The sequence below is a fragment of the Protopterus annectens genome, chromosome 11.part0 (genome assembly GCF_019279795.1).
Source record: "Protopterus annectens isolate FY-2018-M chromosome 11.part0, PAN1.0, whole genome shotgun sequence".
NCBI classification, from domain to species: Eukaryota; Metazoa; Chordata; order Ceratodontiformes; family Protopteridae; genus Protopterus; species Protopterus annectens.
In genome coordinates this window covers 1448400587-1448423993 of record NC_056745.1, presented here as the reverse complement: position 1 = coordinate 1448423993, position 23407 = coordinate 1448400587, and the positions used below count along the sequence as shown (strand labels likewise).

At 40.2% G+C, this 23407-nt stretch overlaps 1 protein-coding gene across 1 annotated transcript in view; it reads left to right on the top strand.

Moving 5' to 3' along the window:
• LOC122815897 (sortilin-like) overlaps positions 1-23407 on the top strand; it is a 1006054-nt gene that overhangs the window by 972704 nt on the left and 9943 nt on the right. The window contains exon 20 of the mRNA XM_044088743.1: positions 3411-3528. Within this exon, the coding sequence (XP_043944678.1) occupies positions 3411-3528 (118 nt within the window). The remainder of the gene's footprint in view (positions 1-3410; positions 3529-23407) is intronic.

The window sequence follows — 23407 nt, the reverse complement described above, 5'->3', positions numbered from 1 at the left end:
GTGCATACACTCGCACACAAAGTGTAATATATATATATATGTATATATATATATATAAACGTGTGTGTGCATACACTCGCACACAAAGTGTAATATATATATATATGTATATATAAACGTGTGTGTGCATACACTCGCACACAAAGTGTAATATATGTATATATATATATATATAAACGTGTGTGTGCATACACTCGCACACAAAGTGTAATATATATATATATATATATATATATATGTATATATAAACGTGTGTGTGCATACACTCGCACACAAAGTGTAATATATGTATATATATATAAACGTGTGTGTGCATACACTCGCACACAAAGTGTAATATATGTATATATATATATATATATATATAAATGTGTGTGTGCATACACTTGCACACAAAGTGTAATATATATATATGTATATATATAAACGTGTGTGTGCATACACTCGCACACAAAGTGTAATATATGTATATATATATATATATATATAAACGTGTGTGTGCATACACTCGCACACAAAGTGTAATATATGTATATATATATATATATATAAACGTGTGTGTGCATACACTCACACACAAAGTGTAATATATGTATATATATATCTTCTATCTCCATCTTCACTCTTGATGTAAATTTCTTGGCATCCATGCCTCAAAATCACAGTAAATGGGTTATGATCCAAGATGTGATCATAGTCCTGTATGGCATACACTAGGTCCATTCATAGTCCTGTATGGCATACACTAGGTCCATTCAGAGTCCTGTATGGCATACACTAGGTCCATTCAGAGTCCTGTATGGCATACACTAGGTCCATTCAGAGTCCTGTATGGCATACACTAGGTCCATTCAGAGTCCTGTATGGCATACACTAGGTCCATTCAGAGTCCTGTATGGCATACACTAGGTCCATTCATAGTCCTGTATGGCATACACTAGGTCCATTCAGAGTCCTGTATGGCATACACTAGGTCCATTCAGAGTCCTGTATGGCATACACTAGGTCCATTCAGAGTCCTGTATGGCATACACTAGGTCCATTCATAGTCCTGTATGGCATACACTAGGTCCATTCATAGTCCTGTATGGCATACACTAGGTCCATTCAGAGTCCTGTATGGCATACACTAGGTCCATTCATAGTCCTGTATGGCATACACTAGGTCCATTCAGAGTCCTGTATGGCATACACTAGGTCCATTCAGAGTCCTGTATGGCATACACTAGGTCCATTCAGAGTCCTGTATGGCATACACTAGGTCCATTCATAGTCCTGTATGGCATACACTAGGTCCATTCAGAGTCCTGTATGGCATACACTAGGTCCATTCAGAGTCCTGTATGGCATACACTAGGTCCATTCAGAGTCCTGTATGGCATACACTAGGTCCATTCAGAGTCCTGTATGGCATACACTAGGTCCATTCATAGTCCTGTATGGCATACACTAGGTCCATTCAGAGTCCTGTATGGCATACACTAGGTCCATTCAGAGTCCTGTATGGCATACACTAGGTCCATTCATAGTCCTGTATGGCATACACTAGGTCCATTCATAGTCCTGTATGGCATACACTAGGTCCTTTCATAGTCCTGTATGGCATACACTAGGGCCATTCATAGTCCTGTATGGCATACACTAGGTCTTTTCATAGTCCTGTATGGCATACACTAGGTCCATTCAGAGTCCTGTATGGCATACACTAGGTCCATTCAGAGTCCTGTATGGCATACACTAGGTCCATTCATAGTCCTGTATGGCATACACTAGGGCCATTCATAGTCCTGTATGGCATACACTAGGTCTTTTCATAGTCCTGTATGGCATACACAAGCTCTATTCAGAGTCCTGTATGGCATACACTAGGTCCTTTCAGAGTCCTGTATGGCATACACTAGGTCCATTCATAGTCCTGTATGGCATACACTAGGGCCATTCATAGTCCTGTATGGCATACACTAGGTCTTTTCATAGTCCTGTATGGCATACACAAGCTCTATTCAGAGTCCTGTATGGCATACACTAGGTCCATTCAGAGTCCTGTATGGCATACACTACGTCCATTCATAGTCCTGTATGGCATACACTAGGGCCATTCATAGTCCTGTATGGCATACACTAGGTCTTTTCATAGTCCTGTATGGCATACACAAGCTCTATTCAGAGTCCTGTATGGCATACACTAGGTCCATTCAGAGTCCTGTATGGCATACACTAGGTCCATTCATAGTCCTGTATGGCATACACTAGGTCCATTCATAGTCCTGTATGGCTTACACTAGGTCCATTCTTAGTCTTGTATGGCATTCACTAGGTCTGTTCATAGTCCTGTATGGCATACACTAGGTCTGTTCATAGTCATGTATGGCATACACAAGGTCCATTCATAGTCCTGTATGGCATACACTAGGTCCATTCATAGTCCTGTATGGCATACACTAGGTCCATTCATAGTCCTGTATGGCATACACTAGGGCCATTCATAGTCCTGTATGGCATACACTAGGTCTTTTCATAGTCCTGTATGGCATACACAAGCTCTATTCAGAGTCCTGTATGGCATACACTAGGTCCATTCAGAGTCCTGTATGGCATACACTAGGTCCATTCATAGTCCTGTATGGCATACACTAGGTCCATTCATAGTCCTGTATGGCATACACTAGGTCCATTCTTAGTCCTGTATGGCATACACTAGGTCCACTCATAGTCCTGTATGGCATACACTAGGTCCATTCATAGTCCTGTATGGCATACACTAGGTCCATTCATAGTCCTGTATGGCATACACTAGGTCCGTTCATAGTCCTGTATGGCATACACTAGGTCTGTTCATAGTCATGTATGGCATACACAAGGTCCATTCATAGTCCTGTATGGCATACACTAGGTCCATTCATAGTCCTGTATGGCATACACTAGGTCCATTCATAGTCCTGTATGGCATACACTAGGTCCATTCATAGTCCTGTATGACATACACTAGGTCCATTCATAGTCCTGCATGGCATACACAAGGTCCGTTCATAGTCCTGTATGGCATACACTAGGTCTGCTCATAGTCATGTATGGCATACACAAGGTCCATTCATAGTCCTGTATGGCATACACTAGGTCCATTCATAGTCCTGTATGGCATACACTAGGTCCATTCATAGTCCTGTATGGCATACACTAGGTCCATTCACATCCAGATGTATAACAGCAGCACTTAAGACTTAACAGCAGAGATTGTAAAAAGATTTCAGGAATTCCATTAAGTACGCAAATGGAGTCTGAACAGTTTGTGTTACATAAATATTCATTCTATAACAAGTATTTTATTGGATTGCATACATTACTACGTACTAAGAAGTCATACTGCCTATAGGTTCAATGTACTTTAACAATTTTTTTTTCATTTTCAGGACTTTTGTGTACCGTTATTCTGCGCTCCAACAAAATGCAGATGATCGTTGTATTACGGATGGCCTGGATAATGTTTCAGCTGAGCCTAGAGGACCGTATCATGATGATTCTGATGAAGTAAGAATTTTACTGTCTTTGAAGCGTGATTCCTTCACTTAAACTTCATTTAACTCTGTGCTTTTCAAGTCTATATTTCAGATACAGTTTGGCAATAAGGTTACTTTATGGTAGCATACTACTCAACTGGCCAGATTTTTGCAGAATGTCAGCATTTTTGCCTGATGTTTTTCATCTGTTTTTCATAAAATCTCTGGTTTACTGGCAAATCACTGACAACTGAAGTCACTAAGTAATGACATACATTTCAGTTTATACGTGTTTCTCACTTCATATCCTAACACAAATCCAAACATTCTAACAACTCTATAAGTTTATATGAGCAATATTTAAAATCTGTCCTTATTTTTGGGCCTTTCAAGTGCTTCAGTCCTGACAATAGAAGTAAAAGTTGTATCAGAATATATTTCCATAATAATATTCAGAAATGTCAGTACAGAAATAAAAGCTGGTACTGTACTATCCACTGTACTATCCACCAATCAGCATCTGCCGGTCACACCCCTTACCACTTTGTGCCAGGGGCAGCTGCCGTCTTTGTCCCACCCTAATTACACTTCTGATCTTTATCTACAGGAAGACAAAAATATTACAAGAAGACTGTTGTCAAATGAGAAGTATCTTTGAGGAAGTGAGAGAATAGGCTATAGGGAAAATGGAAACATACTGGTGAAAGGAGTTTCCAAGATTCCAGTCAGCTGACTTTATTTACTAAATAAAATTATTTTTTGTCTGTATTTTAGTTACAGATTTGGTTTATGCCCCCTTTAAACTTACTGCTTAATTTAGAAAGCTCTACATCTTAAATGTTACTATGTGTAAAAGAAACCTCCTTCTGGGCTCTCTTCGTTGTAAATTATTTTGATTGTTTCTCTGCCCCAGCAAACAAAAATGAATAAATAAAATATATGATGAAAATGATGCTGTGATGATGAAGATGAGATAATGATGAAGATTAGGAGGCAATGAAAATGATAAAGATGATGTGATGATAATAGTGATGGTGATGAAGATGATGACAATGATAAGAATGTGATGAAGATGATGTAATAATGATGATAATAAGGCAATGAAAGTGACAAAGGTGATGCATCATTCATCTTTGTCAATCACCTTCATTGCATCATGTTCTTAGCTTCTTCATTGCATCTTCATCATCAGCATTAGACTCGCCTATTTTAATCATCTTTTCAGCATCAGCATCATATCTTTGTCATTTTCATCTGATCTCCATTGTCGTCTTCAGCTTCATCTTTATCTTCACTGCATCTTCATTCTCATCATTTTGCCATCCTCAGCCACTTCATTTTCAATTTTATCATCTTTACTGAATCTTTATCTTCATCCTCATCTTTGATATCCATTTTCTTTGTTGCCTTCATCCACCTTGCCATTTCTTCATATTCACTACACCTTCACCTGCTATGTCATTGTACCTTCCTCAATGTCATTCTTCATCTACATTTGTCTCATCAAAATCATCTTTGTCATCTTCATCTTTGTCAAGATCATCATTGGCATTATTGCATACTCATTGTCATCTTCACATCTTCATGTTCACTGTTGTCTTTATCATCATCCTCATCTCCACTATTATAGAATAATAGAAATTTCTAAAACTGCATTGGTGGCCACTTGAGAATGCCCACAAATGAAGCCTTCCTAGGAGGATTACTAGGTAGACTGAAAGACCTTTTGTGGGTCATAGGAGTCAATGGGTCATTCACTCCTCAAGATGTCATTTCCATAACCTCTTCAAATTTGTTTTTTTTTTTTGGCAAACACTGGGAAATCTCAAATCTCCTTGTCTCTGAGATCAGCTGTAACTCAGTAGTTTGATCTTGCACAAAGCCTCATTTTGAGCCTTTTGTGGAATAAAGCCAAAAGATAAAGAAGAGACACATTTTGGAGCTGACGTCATGATAGTGGACTGGAAAAGACTTTGGGTCTCTTTGTCTTGCTGTATGATGAGCCAGGGGCAAATGTGCAGATAACTGTCCATCATTAACATAATCAACTTTCCTTTTCCCATTTTCTACATGGGGTCAAGGTGTCATGTCAAATGTCTCCATCTTTCTCTTTATTGAATGCCACTCTCCTGCCTACTTTAACACTCATGCCTAACTGTTGCAGGTCTTCTCTCACACAGTCCATCCACTTCTTAGCCTTCTTCCTTTCTGTCCCAAATCTTCTTCACCAGATAGCCTTCTGCTTTTCTGCAGATATGTCCAAACCATCGTAATCTGTTGTCTATGACCTTTTCTGCAATTGGAGATACTTTAGCTTCTGCTTTCATGTTCTCATTTTTTAACTGTGCCACAGTGTGCACCCTACCACCCATCTCAGGCCCTTCATCTCCATAACCTCTAGTTTCCTCAACTACTCTGCCTTTACTGCACAGGTGTCCATACCATACAGTAGTACTGGTTGCAGCACCGTTTTGTACACCTTACTTTTCAGCTTCTTTGGAATTCTTCTATCATGTACCTGACACTCTGTGCCAGCTGGCTGCAGCCCCTCTGATTCTAGCTTCGACCTCCTCCTTCAGACTTCCATTCTCCTCAACCACCACTCCCAGATACTTGAAGTTGTTAACCTGTTCCACTATTTTTCCTTCCAACTCAGTTCTCAGCTTCGTCTGTGAATTCCACCATTTGCTGCCATTACAACTATCTTATCTTACTTAGTTTCATTCCCGTGTGCCTTCAGTTTTGCATTCCATTCCCCTATCCTTTGCTAAAGCCCTTGCTTAGAGTCTGCCTGTAATGCCACATATTCTGCATACCACAGTTTTGTTCATCTGTCCCCTCTGACCTGTTTGCTAATGTAGTCCATCACCAGTATGAACAGCAGTGGGCTCAGAGCTCAACCCTGGTGCACACCCACTCTCACTGGGAACCCCTCTGTGAAACCAAGCACTGTTAGTACTTGAGTCATTGGGTCCTTCTACATAGCTTGCACTAATTATACCAATGTCTCTGGGATTTTGAATCACCATGGAACTTCTCAAGTTAGCTTTCCTGGGACATTGTCATATGCTTTCTCCAAGTCTAGGAATACCCAGTTGGATTTTTTCCTCATCTCTAACTTCTTCTCAAGTATCTGTCTCACTGCAAACATTAGGTCAGCTGTGTTGCATCCTAATCTGAATCCAAACTGGACATCTCCCATCTTATCTTCTACTACTGTACATATTCATTGTTCAGTTACCCTCTCCATAGGTTCATAGGTTCATAGGTTAGTACTAAGCTAACTGCCCTTGCAAGACATTTTAAGCCTAGCCAATTATTCCTTGTGAGACTCAAACCCTGCACCTTGTGCTTGTAAGGCAAACACCTTAACCATTAAACCACCCTCCCAACCCTTCCCCAAGCCAGAGCTTTCATGCAATGTGTCAGAAGTTTGATACATCTGTACTGCCTACAATTATGAATGTCTCGTTTTTCCTTAAACACTGGCACTAGTATGCTTATTATCCAGTCATCTGGGACATTCCTTTCTCTCTACACTACTATGAGTACCCTCAGAAGCCATTTCGGCCCTATCTCACCCAGCATCTTTGTAATACCTGCTGTGACCTCATCTGACCCTGCTGCTTTCCCTGACTTCATTTTCTTTAGTGCTGTTCTTATTTCTTTTATGGTGGGCTTCTCCTCTTCTCTCATCGTAGGCTGTGTCTGGGGCAGTACAGCTTCTGTGTGATTTTCTTCATTCACACACAAGCTGCACTGCCCCAGACACATCTCAGATGACACTTGTCTGGTAACAATTTAGGTGTCTGAGTGAGGCAATGAGCTGGGTGAACCAGAGCAATATGCATTGTTTACCTGGCATCAAGCTTGACATTGATGGTTGCCCGGACACTGTGATAGTGCCAAGTACTCCAAGGCCAGGTACATCATCATTGTTGTTGACATTAAAGGGCCCAACATCAATACTGGTGCCAAGGTGCTGGGCTTTAGCATCAGTCCTGAAAGCATTATCAACATTACCAGTAGTGGGCATTGATAAAGGTAATGCTGATAGCATAAACATTGACACATATGACGTTAACATTAATAATTCATCTGCTACCATTGATGTAGCATCAAAACCAACACCACATGGATCACGCTTTGCATCCTGGGTGCCAACACAATGAACTATGGGGTTGGTGGGGAAAGGCTGGACATACTGGGCTTGGGACATAAAATTGGCAGGAATTTCTCATCCTTAACAAAGTGAGATGGAGAAGGGGCACAGGAGAATTTTCCCTGAGCCTTCAAGATGGCCAGTGCCAGCATCTCATACTCTATGTCTGATATGACAAGGTTAAAGTGCAATGTCTGGATGGTGGGCTTTGACCACAGAATAAGAGAAACCTCCTGGTAAGCTCCAGTGACTGGTAAAACCATGATTTAAGAATTCAGCCATGTGAAAGAACAGAAAATATTATTTCGGTATATCTTAAACCAACTTTATTGATTTGTCCATGAGTATTGACCTGACCTCAGTAACCTAAAGGATAAAGAAAGAAAGTGTGAAGTGAGGCATTTATGAAGATTGTGCTTTTCAGAAGGTTGGGATCTAAGCACGTTGTGGGGATTTGAAGCCTAAGTTTGTAGGCTTCAAGGCTGATAAAATAGTTTTAGAGCTGAAGACATGGACGTCTCTGGAACTTTTTGACACAAAGGGCCTGTTCGTAAAAATATAACTTTGTTTACTTCCGGACTTAAAGTAAATAGATGGTCCCCAGTCAAACTTTAGGGCAAATTTTCAAACAGGGTAATTAAAAAGACATGAAAATATCCCAGAGGAATATGGAATAAGGGAAGAGAAGAAACAATTGTTCTACCACTACATTTTTTTCTTTTGCTAGGTACTGCAGACCAGATTGCCAAAAAGGCAAACCCAGGCCCAAATAAGAAAAAGAACAATTTTGAAAGGAATTTTTTTGTTGTTAAATAATAGAAATAAACGTCTAAAAAATAAAAGACAACTGATGGAAGATTAAAAACAGTCAATATGTCTTTACTGAAAAAGCACTCAATTATTACTGAATAATAAACTGGCAGGAAAGATTTATCACTTTTAGTGTATTATCCTGTAAATTTATGTAATCTTTTTCGAAAAACATGTGAACAACCTAGGTACTGAGCTTATACATATGAATGCAGCATACATTTGGGATACAAGGTCAGAAAAGGACTTATGACAGATGCTGTATTATTACTTCTATGTTGATTAATTAAGCATTGTTACTTTGCAGTGCATGGAGTGGTGTGATTATGTATGGAGCTCTGTGATTAGGTATGGAGTGCTGTGGTTATATATGGAGCATGGTGACTGTGTATGGAGCACTGTGATTATGTATGGACTGCTGTGATTATGTATGGAGCACGGTAATTATGTATGGAGCACAGAGATTATGCTCCAGTATCCAGAAAATGACAAATCTGTTAAGTGCTTCTATAGTGCAAGATCCAATCTTAACAATTTTTAAACACCCCCTTCTTCAGTTGTTAAGATAGGGTATCATGCTAGGCAGTTAAACCTGTCACTACTGGCCATCAAACAGCAGCAGCATAATTCAAAAAAGATTTATTTTTGCCTGCTGCCTGTGCCAGTAATGTGTCCCTGACGTTCTCTAATAAGAAAATCTGATACTGCCTTTCTGACAGCACTAAGTGCTTTACAACTTTCAGAGCTGGCAAAACACTTAGCGATTATGTTTTTTCTGTAAGTAGTAGTACATAGAGCGGATAAAGCTCCATGCACTACAAATAATAATAAGTGGATCTCCAGTCATAAGCCATTATTATGTGTTCTCAATATGGATGCCAATATTCCCTCTGCAGCTTCGCTCTCAAGGTGAATTAATTGGCATCCATGTCTCGAATACATAATAAGCAGGATACAATCGTCGAGCCAATCATAATCCTTTATGCTTTTGCTGAATGAGTCTATTTGAATTGTGATGGGTGCAAAAATAAATTTACATGATTTTATGCTTAGCTGTAATATGTAAATGAAGTAAAGAACATTTAGTGAGTTTGTGAATAAAGTACCTGATAATGACATTTCTTTACAATTTAAATATCATATTGATGACAAAGTGATGGTATATTTATCTGTAACCTTTATAAACAGGGAAGGTGCATTATAAACATAACATAAGCATAGTGTAGGCAGTACATTTTTAGGAAAGAAACAGCAGTTAACATATTTTTGAAGGAATTAGTGCCCATCCATCAGGTTTACTAATGGGTTGTGCCTATGGTCAATTAGAGTACACGGGTTTTTACACAGCTAGGCTTGTAAAGGTTCTAGGGACATTAGTCTAGTTACCTCCTATGAACCTATGAATGATGAAAAAAGCTAATTCTTGGCTCACTTAAAGTGTTTTTCAGTGTAACCGTTTTGCAGTAAGTGGACCTGCACAGTCGGCAGCCAAGCATATGTCATGTTCCCATACTTAGCAGTATGCTGTATGGACCATGAAACAGAAGTTTAAATGTAACACACAGACCCCAGACACATTCAACAGTTTAGCATGGTCAGCACAACGAATGCCTCTATGTTAGACAATGTCAGTGAAGCTTCTTCCTGAGTGATCTGGTTCCAGCATACTTAAAATGAACTCATTTAAAACAGTACAAAAAAACTTCACTGTTTTGGAAATTCATTTACATTAGCCCTCTGACCAGACTACATATCATACCAAGGCAACATTTGCCACACTGTTGATTCAGAATGCACTAGAAGGTGAACTGGTGAGACAGAGTGAGAGGTTTATGGGAGTTATTTGTTACAAATTGGTGATGACAGAAAAAAAAAAAAAGAGATTATCTTTCTTGTTATTTTCTGTGCATCTGTTATCTACAGTCACCACATGTGTGTCTTTTCGACAATCCTGGGTATCTTTGTAGACATCTTTTATCTTACAGCCCACAACTGTGTGGTAGCCTGTTCAATCTGATTATCTTCCTCCAAAAAAGATTTTTATTGGTTGTAACAGTCTCTCTCACACACATATATGCAGGCACGTGCGTGCGCAAAAACACACACAGACACACACACACACATACACTCACATGTGCACATGCTCCTGCACATACACGCACCAAAAAAAAGCAGAAAAGCAAGCCTTGCACATATTTGGAATTAATGTTAGGGTAGAGTACATGGTACTGTTTGCAACAATGTTTTACATAAAATCATTTTACTAACTATCAAACTACTATTTATAATATGTGCATGTTCTCTATAAATATAATACTTATTCTATATAAAACATAACCACTGTATTTTCTTCACTGAGATTGTTAAGATGCATTTTTTCTTAGCAAGTTCTCTTCTGAGGAATTTATTACTTCATGAGCCATAAAAATGTGTAATTTTGCTCATCCTCAAATAGTCGCTAATGTCATTTTCACAAGGCCTGTTGTTAACGAACCCATACCTTTTGTCTTATGTTGGCATTGTTAAGGGTTTTTTATTGCCTGTTGCCTTTAACTGATTTCTGATTTATGTGAATGCTACTTACTTTGGTAAGTTTGTAAAGTTATATCATTATTATTATTATTATTATTATTATTATTATTATTATTATTATTATTACTACTACTACTTTTAAATGCGTATATTTAATTTTTTCCTTCAGTTTGTGTTGTGCCCCTTCCACCAACCATGTATTTGTCATTTATACACATGGTGTCACATGACCCTCATTACAGTGTACCTCTCCCAGTTTGAAACATTCAGCTGTTGTTGTCTTTGCATCTGTTTTGAAGCTGGTAACCTTTTTAGGGTCCTCTCAACTACCTCAAATATTTCTTCTTTCTATATAAGTGAACACAACACTGCAACTGTGACCTACCAAAAATCTTGAGGACGGTAACATAAATTCTCTAGATCATGAATCATTCACCCAGAAGGTACATTCCTGCCTCTTAATGGCTTTGTATGCAAATGTTACTCTTTACAGCAGCTGGCGGTTCTTTTGTGAAGTTGGTATCATATCAGGTAGTCCTCCTTATTCTTACTCGTAAATATGACTCTGCCCAACTGATATTTCACCTTGCAGTTGTTAGACCGCTGCTTAACCTTGTGTTTTCCTGCATTAAACCCGTTTCTGGTTTCTCTGCCCACTCTAGTAGCCTTAAATGCACTTATTTTAGACCTATGTCCAGAACCACACACTGCCCCACTAATCTTAGCATTTTATTGAGATAGGTTAACCATGTTGATATCCACTCATGATGTCTGACATAATGAGACTCAACAGTACTGAGCCCAGGATTGAATCCAGCAAAATCCACTCAGCACATGTCTCTGTTTTGGCAGTCTCCTTAACTACCTGCCTTTGTTTCCTAGGAGAGAGGCACAATCTTCTAACAATTCTGTTAGCTTCCCCCAGAACCAAGCATTTGTCAGTGTTGAATATTGACTTGCACCACAGCTAGAATGTGGCAGTAGATGTTCTTAGATATATGAGAAAGAACAAGTCACGTGGCAAATACAAATTCAGCTGGTATTTTTTTATTTCATACTCCTGCCTATTTGTGGAATTAGCAGTGCTGTGTTTTGCCCTGAAACATGCAGCATTCTGCTGACTCTACATGTTTAACCATTATTATTGCAATCCGGCTCCAGTGCGAGCTAATGTCTGATAATGACAAATGTGTTTTTCCAGAAGCTTGTTTCCTACTTGTATTAAGTAGTGACTGCAGTGTTTTTACGCCAAGCATCATGGCGTACTCTTTTTAATTCCTCACGTTTTATGAACTCATCGCACTTGCAGCTTGACAGTATGATTAACCGTTATTCCAAGCAAGAATGACAATGGGCTGTTATTTTAAACAGGGGGTTGGAGCAGCAAGCTCTGATATGAGAAGTACAGAGAGTAAAGCCTCTCTGACAGAATTTTTTCTCCATTTTTTTTTAACTCCGTCATCGGCATGTCTTAGTCAAGTAAAAGCTGATCAACATATATCTACGCAAGTATCTATCTCCAGCTGTGTGTGTGTGTGTGTGTGTGTGTGTGTGTGTGTGTGTGTGTGTGTGTGTGTGTGTGTGTGTGTGTGTGTGTGTGTGTGTGTGTGTGTGTGTGTGTGTGTGTGTGTGTGTGTGTGTGTGTGTGTATATATAGATTAACTACAAGCTTTCAAATGGTTTCATGTCAAACCCAGAAAACTGCTGGCACAGTTGAGCAAGTGTGTCAGCAGTTGTACTGTGCAAGGTCACAGTACAATGGGGATTAGGGCATTTGCCTTTTCCCTACTGTAGTACAATCTTGGAGTTGGTATATATAATTTGCAGGGAATGTGGATATCGAGGGAAGCTTGCCCCCTCTAAAAAAAGAAGACTTTTTGTTTTGTGTTGAGTTTTTTGATTGGTTGCTGACGGATAAGTTGCACTCGATCAGCTGATGTTTGATAAACAAAAGTTTTGACCAATAGATAGATATGTATGTATGTGTATACACACACACACACACACACACACATATATATATATATATATATATATATATATATATATATATATATATATATATATATATATATATATATTAGATATGTATATACATATATATATATATATATATATATATATATATATATATATATATATAGATAGATATCGATATATAGCAACATATACATAAATCTATATTTCTGTGTGTGTGTGTGTGTGTGTGTGTGTGTGTGTGTGTATATATCTATGGATTCACTACTGAATCCCGAAATGACACAATCCCGAAGCCCAAAATACCGAGACTATAAGCCTGAAACCCCACATTACCGAAATGTTAACACCGCGAAATTCAAAATTGCGAAAGTACTACATACATACAGCACACACACAAACATACACACAGCCTCCCCCCATAACCAAACAAACCACCCTACACTAAAAATAAGCAGGGGGGATTCGCCCCCCTGCACCCCCCCCATGTGGGGGGCTGTGCCCCCCACAAACCCCCACTTTAATATTCTAACTCCGAGATCGCACAAACATACACATAAGGCAAACTTACACCCACACATTACAGCCCCTCACACACGCACACACACACACACACACACACACACACACACACACACACACACACACACACACACACCACAGTCACAACACACACTTACACACACTAAAGCCCCTCACAAACACACTTACACACATACTTACCTGAACCACAACACCAGAAGCGCTAACTGAAAATCCCTTAACATCGGGATTTTGAATTTTGCGCTTCTGGTCTTTCGGTAATGTGGGGTTTCGGCTACATGGTCTCAAGCTTTTGAAATTCGAGATTTCAAAAGTTCGAGTTTTAGTAGTGTTCCCATATATGCTCTAGAGAGAAGAGGAATGAAGGTCAGCAGGACTAAGACAGAATATATGTGTGTGAATGAGAGGGTGGACAGAGGAATGGTGAGGATGCAGGGAGGAGAGGTGGTGAAGGTGAATGAGTTTAAGTACTTGAGATCAACAGTTCAGAGTAATGGTGAGTGTGGAAGAGAGGTGAAGAAGAGAGTACAGGCAGGATGGAGTGGGTGGAGAAGAGTGTCAGGAGTAATTTGTGACAGACGAATACCAGTAAGAGTGAAAGGGAAAGTCTACAAGAGACCAGCTATGTTATACGGGTTGGAGACAGTGGCATTGACAAAAAGGCAGGAGTCAGAGCTTGACGTGGCAGAGTTGAAGATGTTAAGATTTGCACTGGGTGTGACGAGGATGGACAGGATTAGGAATAAGTATATTAGAGGGTCAGCCCAGGTTGGAAGGTTTGGAGACAAAGCCAGAGAGGTAAGATTACGTTGGTTTGGACATGTGCTGAGGAGGGATGCAGAGTATATTGGGAAAAAGATGCTAAGGATGAAGCTGCCAGGTAACAGGAAAAGAGGAAGGCCTAAGATAAGGTTTATGGATTTGGTGAGAGAGGACATGCAGGCGGTTGATGTGACAGAGCAAGATGCAGAGGACAGGAAGAAATGGGAACATTTGATCTGCTGTTGCGACCCCTAATGGGAGCAGCCAAAAGAAGAAGAAGAAGATATTTTTATATATATATATATATATATATATATATATATATATATATATATATATATATATATAGGTTCATAGGTTCATAGGTTCATACTAGGCTATCTGCCCTAGGGCATTTATAAGCCTAGCCAGAATGTGTTTGGCTTTCGCCACCCATTTTAAATTAATTTTGCTATGCCCTTTTTTGAGGTTAGTATACTGTGCCTCTGTCTAACAGTAACACAGAAGTGATACCCGGGGTAAACCTACGATCTCCCATCCACTCATCAAGATTCCTCTTGAAGAGAGTCAATGAGGGACTCTGCCTAACCTGGACTGGGATTTTATTCCAGAGTGAAGGGAGCCTCTGGGTTATGAATCTGTCCCTCCAGCATGTCCTATTTATTTCGGTGCTGAGGTTCAAGTCTCTTGAGCGTGTAGCTCGATGGGATTTGGATTTTCTGAGGTGCAGCATGTCCATTAATTCCAGGTTGGACATGGGTTTATACGTCAGGCACAGATCGCCTCTGAACAGGCGGTATGCCACTGAGTAGAACTGGAGTTTCTTTAACCGGGCAGCATATGGCATCTGTTTGAGCCCTTTGATCCTCTTGGTGAGGTACTTTTGGGGTCTTTCCAGTTGCTGCAGGTGTCTGGTAAGGTACATCCAAAAAAAGTAAAGAGGCACGATGACCTCCCCTGATCTAGATGTGAATCCCTTCATGATTAGGTGGGCTATATAAAATGTTTTTCTAACCACTTTGGCTACGTGGTTGTCAAATGAGAGATTGCTATCAACTTGGGTCCCCAGGTCCTTAATTACTTCTTCTGTACTTAATGGATTACCACCTATGTGGTAATTTGTGGGCACTTTGCTTTTGCCAAAGGGGATGACTGTACACTTTTTGGCGTTTAGCTTAAGGCCATGGCTCTGGCACCAGTTGTCTGTTTCTATGAGGCCCTTTTGGAGGATGCTTTTGTCGGCTGGAGAGTCGATTATGGCACCCAGTTTGCAGTCATCTGCGAACTTGGTCAGCCACAGTCCTTCCGTGTTGGCCTGTACCTCCGAGAAATATATACCGAACAAGAGAGGTCCCAGGACTGAGCCTTGTGGGACGCCACTTGTAACTGGTTTGGAGTCTGACATGGCTCCAGCAATTCTAACCATGTGTGTGTGTATGTATATATATATATATATATATATATATATATATATATATATATATATATATATGTGTGTATGTATATATATATATATATATATATATATATATATATATATATATATATATATAAAATCATAGCATCATAAGAAATTACTAGGCTGTTGACCCGGAGGTCATTTTAAGCCTAGGATTTTCAACCCAATGTAATACCATAGAGGTACTACTCAATACCCAAAACTGCATTTGGTTTTAACTGCCCATGTCCAGGAGGGTTGTGGGCACTATCCCTGGTAAGAATTTATGGTACCCCATCCACTCATCCAGGTTCCACTTGAACAGTGTCATACAGGTGCTCTGTTGCACATGAATTGGTAGCCTGTTCCAAAACGTGGCAGTCACTGGGAGATAAACCTGTCCCTTCAGCATGTCCTGTTTAAGTCATAGGCCATATTTAAGTCCCTGAAATGGGTAGCCCTAGACCCATTTGATTTACAGATATGTAGTAAGTTCATTAGGTTTGAGTCTTGGTTTGCTCTGCAGGTCAGGCATAAATCTCCCCTAAGAAGTCTATACAATACAGAGAATAGTCACAGGGATTTTAGTCGGTCCGTGAAAGACACATGCTGGAGGCCCTTGATCTTCTTTGTCAGAAACCTTTGAGGTCTCTTCAGTTGCTGTAGATGCTTAGTACGGTACATACAAAATGAGGCATTATACTCGATTTTGGGCCAGATAAGTCACAAGTATGGGGGGGGGTTATAACTTCCTTTGCTCTCAAGGCGATGCCTTTATTAATCAAGTGAGTTACATGGAAAGCTATCCTTACAACAGTAGACATGTGGTGGTCAAAGTTAAGTTTGCGGTCAACCTGTGATCCCAGGTCCCTTACCACTTCATGGGTACTTAGAGTATTGTTATTGATCTGATAGTGTGAATTGACGTTGTTTGTACCAAAGGGAATGATGATGCATTTCTTTGCATTCAGTTTGAGACCGTGACAAATATAACAGTTTTTGGTCTGTATGAGACCATCCTGGAGTATACTGACATAATTTGGGGATTCAGTGATTGCACGTTGTTTGCAGTTGTCTGCAAAATTAGTCAGCCACAACCCTTTAGTTTTGACCTGAACTTCTGAGAAGTATATACCAAACAGTAGGGAGCCCAGCACTAACCCTTGTGGCACCCCACTGGTAACAGGTCCACTGACTGATGTGGACTTTGATAGTGTGTGGTTTGGTATGTGAGCAAGTTGACAGTCCATCTTGCAATAAAGTGGTTTACATTCAGTTTATCAAGTTTATCGGTAATGCCTGAATGTGGGATTGTGTTGAAAGCCTTTGCCAAGCTGAGGTATGCTGTGTACACAGATTTGCCTTTATCAATGGCCTTGGTCACACTTTCAAAGAAATACACCAGATTTAACAGGCAGGAATTGCCCTTCACAAAGCCGAATTGGGTAGGGTCCAGGGTTTGAAAGTCACCTATGTCTTTATTTATGAGGTCCATAATGATATGTCCATACCCCAGGTCTGTTGATACTAGTTCATGTTTTAGCCTGTTTAGAAGACAGCCTGGGATTTCATCTGGTCACATAGAGGTTGTGTTCTTTGCCTTGGACAGGGCTTTGAGGACCTGCTCTTCAACTATGTAAGGTGGGTGTGAAGTTTGGGGGAGGGCTTCTTGTAAGTTAGAAGTGGATAAGGGAATGAAAATTTTGCCAAGCCTATCCACTAGCAAATTCACTATCTCTGTGGAGTCAGTGTGTGCGATACCACTGGCCACCAGTTCTGCACATGCTTGGGTCCTACCCCTTGGTTATGTACGCAGCTGTAAAAGGCCTTATGGTTATCCTTGGCAGTACTTGATAGGTTTCTCTCGGTGGAGCTCTTGGACAATTTGACAAGTTGTCTTGTTTGCCTGTTAAGGCTGAGGATGGTGCTTTTCCATTGTTGGGTCCTTGTCTTTGTTTTCTTGGACAGTAAATTTTTGCATTTATTGTAGAGTTTGCTGATGCTGGAAATCCACTGTGGCAGCTTGATTTTACTTGGGGCTCTGGCTTTGATTTTATCTGTACAGCTGAGTTTATACGCTTATGTAAGTGATTATACAGGGTGTTAGTATAAGCTCTGGCACAGCTACCACTTTCAGCTTGGGGTGGGTCTTGGAATGGATTTATACATTTAACTAGGAGGGTATAGTTTGCCTTGGTAGAGTTTATTTAGTCTAATTTCACCCTTTGTGAGTTCTGGCATTAGTGTCAGTTCAAAGTTGACTGATTTGTGGTCAATTTTAACTAATGAGGGTCCAACAGTTGCAGCAGTGCACCTTTTTGACATGTTGGTGAGGAGCAGATCTAGAATGTTTGTTCCTCTTCTCGGGGTTGCTCCAGGTCATTTGAATTCACAAAGTCGAGGAACTTTTGTGCTACCAGGTTTTGGCTAGAGTAGGTTTCCCAGTTGATGGTGGGATAATTGAAATCCCCCATAACCAGTGTGTTTGGTAAAATTTGGATTGTCTTCAGTTTGGTTAAGTAGGATTTGTGGGCATTGTGACCTATGGAGGGGGATCTATAACTGGCTAGGACTTGAATGGGGGTCTTACCCACCATATCCTGGACCTGGAGTAACTCCATGGAGTTGTCCAGTCTAATTAGACATAATATAGATTGAAACACTGCCTCCTATGGTTTTATCACATTCCTTTTGTCATCTAAAGGTATGAAAGGCACCGTAGCCTTGCAGGGCCGGGGTACACTGAGGCCTTAAACTAGGTTTCTGTGACTGCACAGGCATCTACATCTTCTGTTGCTAGGAGTGCTTCCAGGGAGTGCAGTTTTTGGTTTAAGCTCCTAGCATGTAGTAGCATGACCCTTATTTTGTTCTGATTGGTTAATTTTACACTGGTAATGTTGTTTTCGAGACCCTGTCTAAAAAAGGCACTATGGGGAGTCAACAGCCTTTGCTAACAGTGAAAGCCTAGGGATGCCAGCTGCAAACTGTCTCAAGCAAAGCAGCGAGGTTTGTTGACCATGGCTTCCCAGGCAGACAGGAAGTGGATCCCCTTGGAATGACATCAAAAACTAAGCCAATTATTGAACTCAATCATTTTTTTGTTTATACTGTGGCATCAGTATAGGTGAGTGTAGTATGGTGCTCAAGACTAGGGACATACTTGCCTGAACACATACTCCAAGAGCTTGACTATGTCTCTCTTCATATAGTCCAATGAGGTACATCTCAGGTCATTCACACCAACATGAACTATGACAGAGTCATAATGGTACTTGCTGCTGAGAGAACGTGTGATTTGGTGAATCCCGACACCAGACAGGCAACTGACCTTGACTTTCTCCTTGTCCAACTTGGTAAGTGGGATATATCTGTGCGTCTCACTATTTTGTCTCCAGTGACAAGAAAACTTGTCGTTTGAGTGGGCTTAGTGGGTGGGACATTGGTATCGCTATGTGTCATGGATGCTGTAGAGACTTTGTTAGCTGTTGCAGACTTGTGTTTTGGAGGTTTCTGGTGTTTCGGTAAGTTTTTTGAGATAATCTTTGTGTATGTGGATTTATGTGCTTGATATGTACTATGTGTATGAGTAGTGGTACTATATGAATATGTGTTGGTGGGTGAGTTGACATCTTTCTCCATGTCACTGTTTTGAGTGTGAAAGAGCATGGGGTCTAGCTTCTTGGTGTAACTACATCTCTTGCACTCTGTACTAGACTGAGTTATTAGAAGAGTGTTGTCTGTATACATAAGTCAATTGCTACACTGCCTCAAGAGACCCAAGTCTACAAGGTTGGCAGAAGAAACAAGGGCAGTCCAACTGTCCATAATGCTAAGTTGAAGACTACTGTCACTAGGGGTGGCTTTTCAGAAATGATCATGGAGGAGCTCGGCGAATGGATATTTCTTCCTGGATTTTAAGGGAAATTTTAATTTAACTGTCCGGCTTTGATACACAATTGCATGGCAGGGCACGGTGCTGAGCGACACACAAACAAGCAAAACCCTGCTCAGATGCAGGGCCTAAATACCAGAAGTTAAAACTTGAAAAAACTCTAGCAAAATTCAAAAGGACCAATGGGGATGCGTATTCCAAGTCCTAGATTGGCTTCCATTTATCATTCAGGTGCCAATCAAACAATTCTCTTACAAAAGTGCAGATAGGCCCCTTCCAATCCAAGAGGGCCTAGAAAATGTGCTCAGAACAAACACACCACTACAAACAGCTCCAGAAGCAGCAGACCTGGATCTGGACTATGCTACAGCTATTAGCTACCCTAGTTTTAGTGGGAAACACCAGAGAATATTTAACAGAGCAGAAAAATAGCAGTGAGACACTGAAAAGTCATTTGAAACAGCAGAGAATTAGCCAGCTGCTCTAAAGAATGATTTAAACAGTTAACAGATCAGTTAATTAAGTACTGCTTGGTGGGAAAACCAGAGCAGGCAGAACAGATACCTTTAAAACAGTGAAGAAAATGCCTGTAAATACTCAAACAGTAGAAACTACAAGAAAGCTTGCTAAACAGTGAAAACAGCAATAAAATCCAATTTTACACGCACAGTGTAGCAGGCATTTGCAGTATAGCAGTGTAGATTAGTACACATTAAATAAATACAGCATAAAAGTAGGCGGCAGGCAATAAAAAAGTGCAGTAAATAGTATAACTAAGCAAAACAACAGGCAACTTTTTTATTTTGGAAGCTCAGAAGCCTCTAGTCATCTGATATCTCAGCTCAGACTGGTAGCCCACCTCATTTCAGCTTGGTACAAACAAGCAGAAACATGCTCAGATGCAGCGCCTAAATACCATGTATGTATATGTGTGTGTGTATATATATATATATATATATATATATATATATATATATATATATATATATATATATATATAGGTCCCCTTCAAAACATCTAAAACCCATAACATCGAATTTCATAACATCTAACACTACAAATCACAAGAAAATAACATCCCCTCCACATATGACAACACCAAACTACCAAACACACTTTTTACTACGTTTCTGCAGGGGGGCAAGTCCCCCTGCACCCCCCATAAATTAAATATACCAACTCCAAGATCGCACTACAGTGGGAACAAGTTAATTTCCTAACCCCACTGTATCAAGCCCCCCTGCAGAAACTTAGTAAAAAGTGTGTTTGGTAGTTTGGTGTCATTATATATCATTATATGTGGAGGGGATGTTATTTTCATGGGATTTGTACTGTTATTTATTTTATTTTATTTATTTTTATTTTACATTTGTTGATTGAGATAGTCCGACTGGATATATGTCAATTTTCAGCGGAGGCCCGGGGAGAAAAGTGCCACATACCAAAAAAGAGATAGTACATGCACCACTGAGTGATAAACTCAGGCAGACATGTTTAGAAAAATATAGACAAAGAATACAGGCAGATATCAATATACACAATGTGCAGACATTACATCTGAGTGGCAAAGACGTATCAGAAAATGTGAACATAGAATACAATCAGATCTCATAATTCACAATGCTTAGACATTCAAATGCTATGAGACATAGTTACTTGGCTAAACAGCAGGTTGGGTAGCAAGACATTTATTAGTGAGGTTGTTAGTCAGGTTTAGAACAAGAGCACAGCCAATGAGATGTGAGGTATTTTTTGAGTTCTCTTTTAAATAGGGGAAGTGAGGTTTCCTTGGTAACGGTAGTAGGGAGTGGATTCCAGATTTTACCGGTTAAGTTGGCAAATATAGCACCACCTGCAGAGTTGCTGGATTTTGGGGTCAGTATCATTAGTTTATCAGCTGAGTGTAATGGCCTGGGGGCACTATGAGGGGTGAGAATACTTTTGAGGGCAGGGGTGTCATCAGGTTGATGGAGTATTTTATGCGCTACTATAAACTGGTTGAATTGTAGACGGGTAGGATACTCTAGCCATCCCAGTGCTTTGAGGTTCTGGCAGTGGTGGGCTCTAAAAGCCATGCCAGTAGTGAATCAGGCTATATGATTCTAGCATCCTGATAAATTGTTGAGATTGGTTTTGGATAGGTTGGTGAGTACAGGGGAGGCATACATAAGGTAGAGAGGAGGTGTGATCTTGCAATAGCTTCCCTAGCTAGGGGGGGTGATGAAAGGTTTGGCTCTGTACAGGGAGCCAAGTTTTTTGTTGACGGACTTAATAGTGTGATTGACATGTTTATCAAATTTAAGGTTGTTGTCTATTATTACTCCTAGAAGCTTTGTGTCGTCATCAGGGGAGATAATGGTGTCATTGCCAGATTTGATGTTGAAGGAAGGAAGAGAAATTCTACAGTTAGGGGAGAAAAGTAGTAGCTTAGTTTTGTTAGGATTTAGAAGCAGGCAGCAATTAGCTAGCCATGTTTCTACCATGCTGAAAGTGGTCTGGGTGAGGGTTAGAAGTTGTGTAGGAGAGGAGGTGGAGCACATTAGTATTGAGTCATCTGCATATTGGATGCAGGTGGCTCCTGGGATGGTGGTGTGCAGATCATTGATAAAGATAGAGAAAAGAAGGGGACCTAGTATGGACCCTTGTGGGACACCTAGGGTTAGAGGAAGTTGGGATGACAGCTTGCTCTGCCATAAGACAGCCTGCTGTCTACCATTTAGGTAGAAGTGAAACCATTGTATTGCATGTTGGGCTAAACTGATGGTTTGTAGGGTATGGAGCAGTAACTGATGGATGACCATATCGAAAGCTTTTGAGAGATCTAGGAAGAGTGCTGAAGATAGTTTGTTGTTGTTATGATGAAGATTGACAACATTAGAGAAAGACAGAATAGCCGTGGTGGTACTGTGGAATGGTCTAAAGCCATGCTGAGAATCGGCGAGCTTTCCGTTTTGAATAACAAAGTGCATAATTTGTTTGTGTATGCATCTTTTCGTGATTTTAGCTAGTGGTGAAAGAATAGCTATAGGTCTGTAGTTAGATAATGCTGTGGAATTTCCTCCATTATGGAGAGGTATAACACGTGATATTTTCCATATTGCTGGGATGGATCCTTCTGAGATGGATCTGTTGATCAGAATAGAAATGGGAAGTGGCATAGCACATAGGTGGATAGAGGGTGTATTATTGTGCTAGGAGTTTGCTGGGTTCTAGGAGCATGTGTAGTTGGTTAGCTAATTAAGGGAGTGTGCCAGTGGTACTATAAACATAGTACTACCGGGGGCAGGTGGGATATGGAGGCAAGGTGGGGCATGGAGCGAGCAAAGTGGGGCTAAGCCAGTAAAGCAAATGCCTAGAGGCAGCATATGCAGGTATGAGTTACAAGCATGCTTTTTTGTTTCTTTTATATGCCCAATACTCTGTTCCTAGTCCCTACTGTTAAAAACTACACAGTTCCCTGCCTGCTTCTCAGTTTACAATGCAGAGAGCCCGTTTTCCACTTCCCTTATGTAGCATGCTTGTTTCACTTAGATTATTGAGAAATCCACTGTTTGGAGGTACAGAGCACACTACACTCATATGTTGAACAGTAGAAAGCACAGTGTTTTTACCTTAATTGGGGAAGAAAGAAGGCTACAGGAAAGTCTAACCTTTCCAACCTAATGCTTAACAGCATAAACAGATTACAAGCAGGAGTTATGGGGGCATTCACCAGTGCTTTTTTGGACCCAGTTTGTTAGGTTTACAGGTGGCAAGGTTTCTTAATGGATATTGACCTTATTAAAACAAGTTCC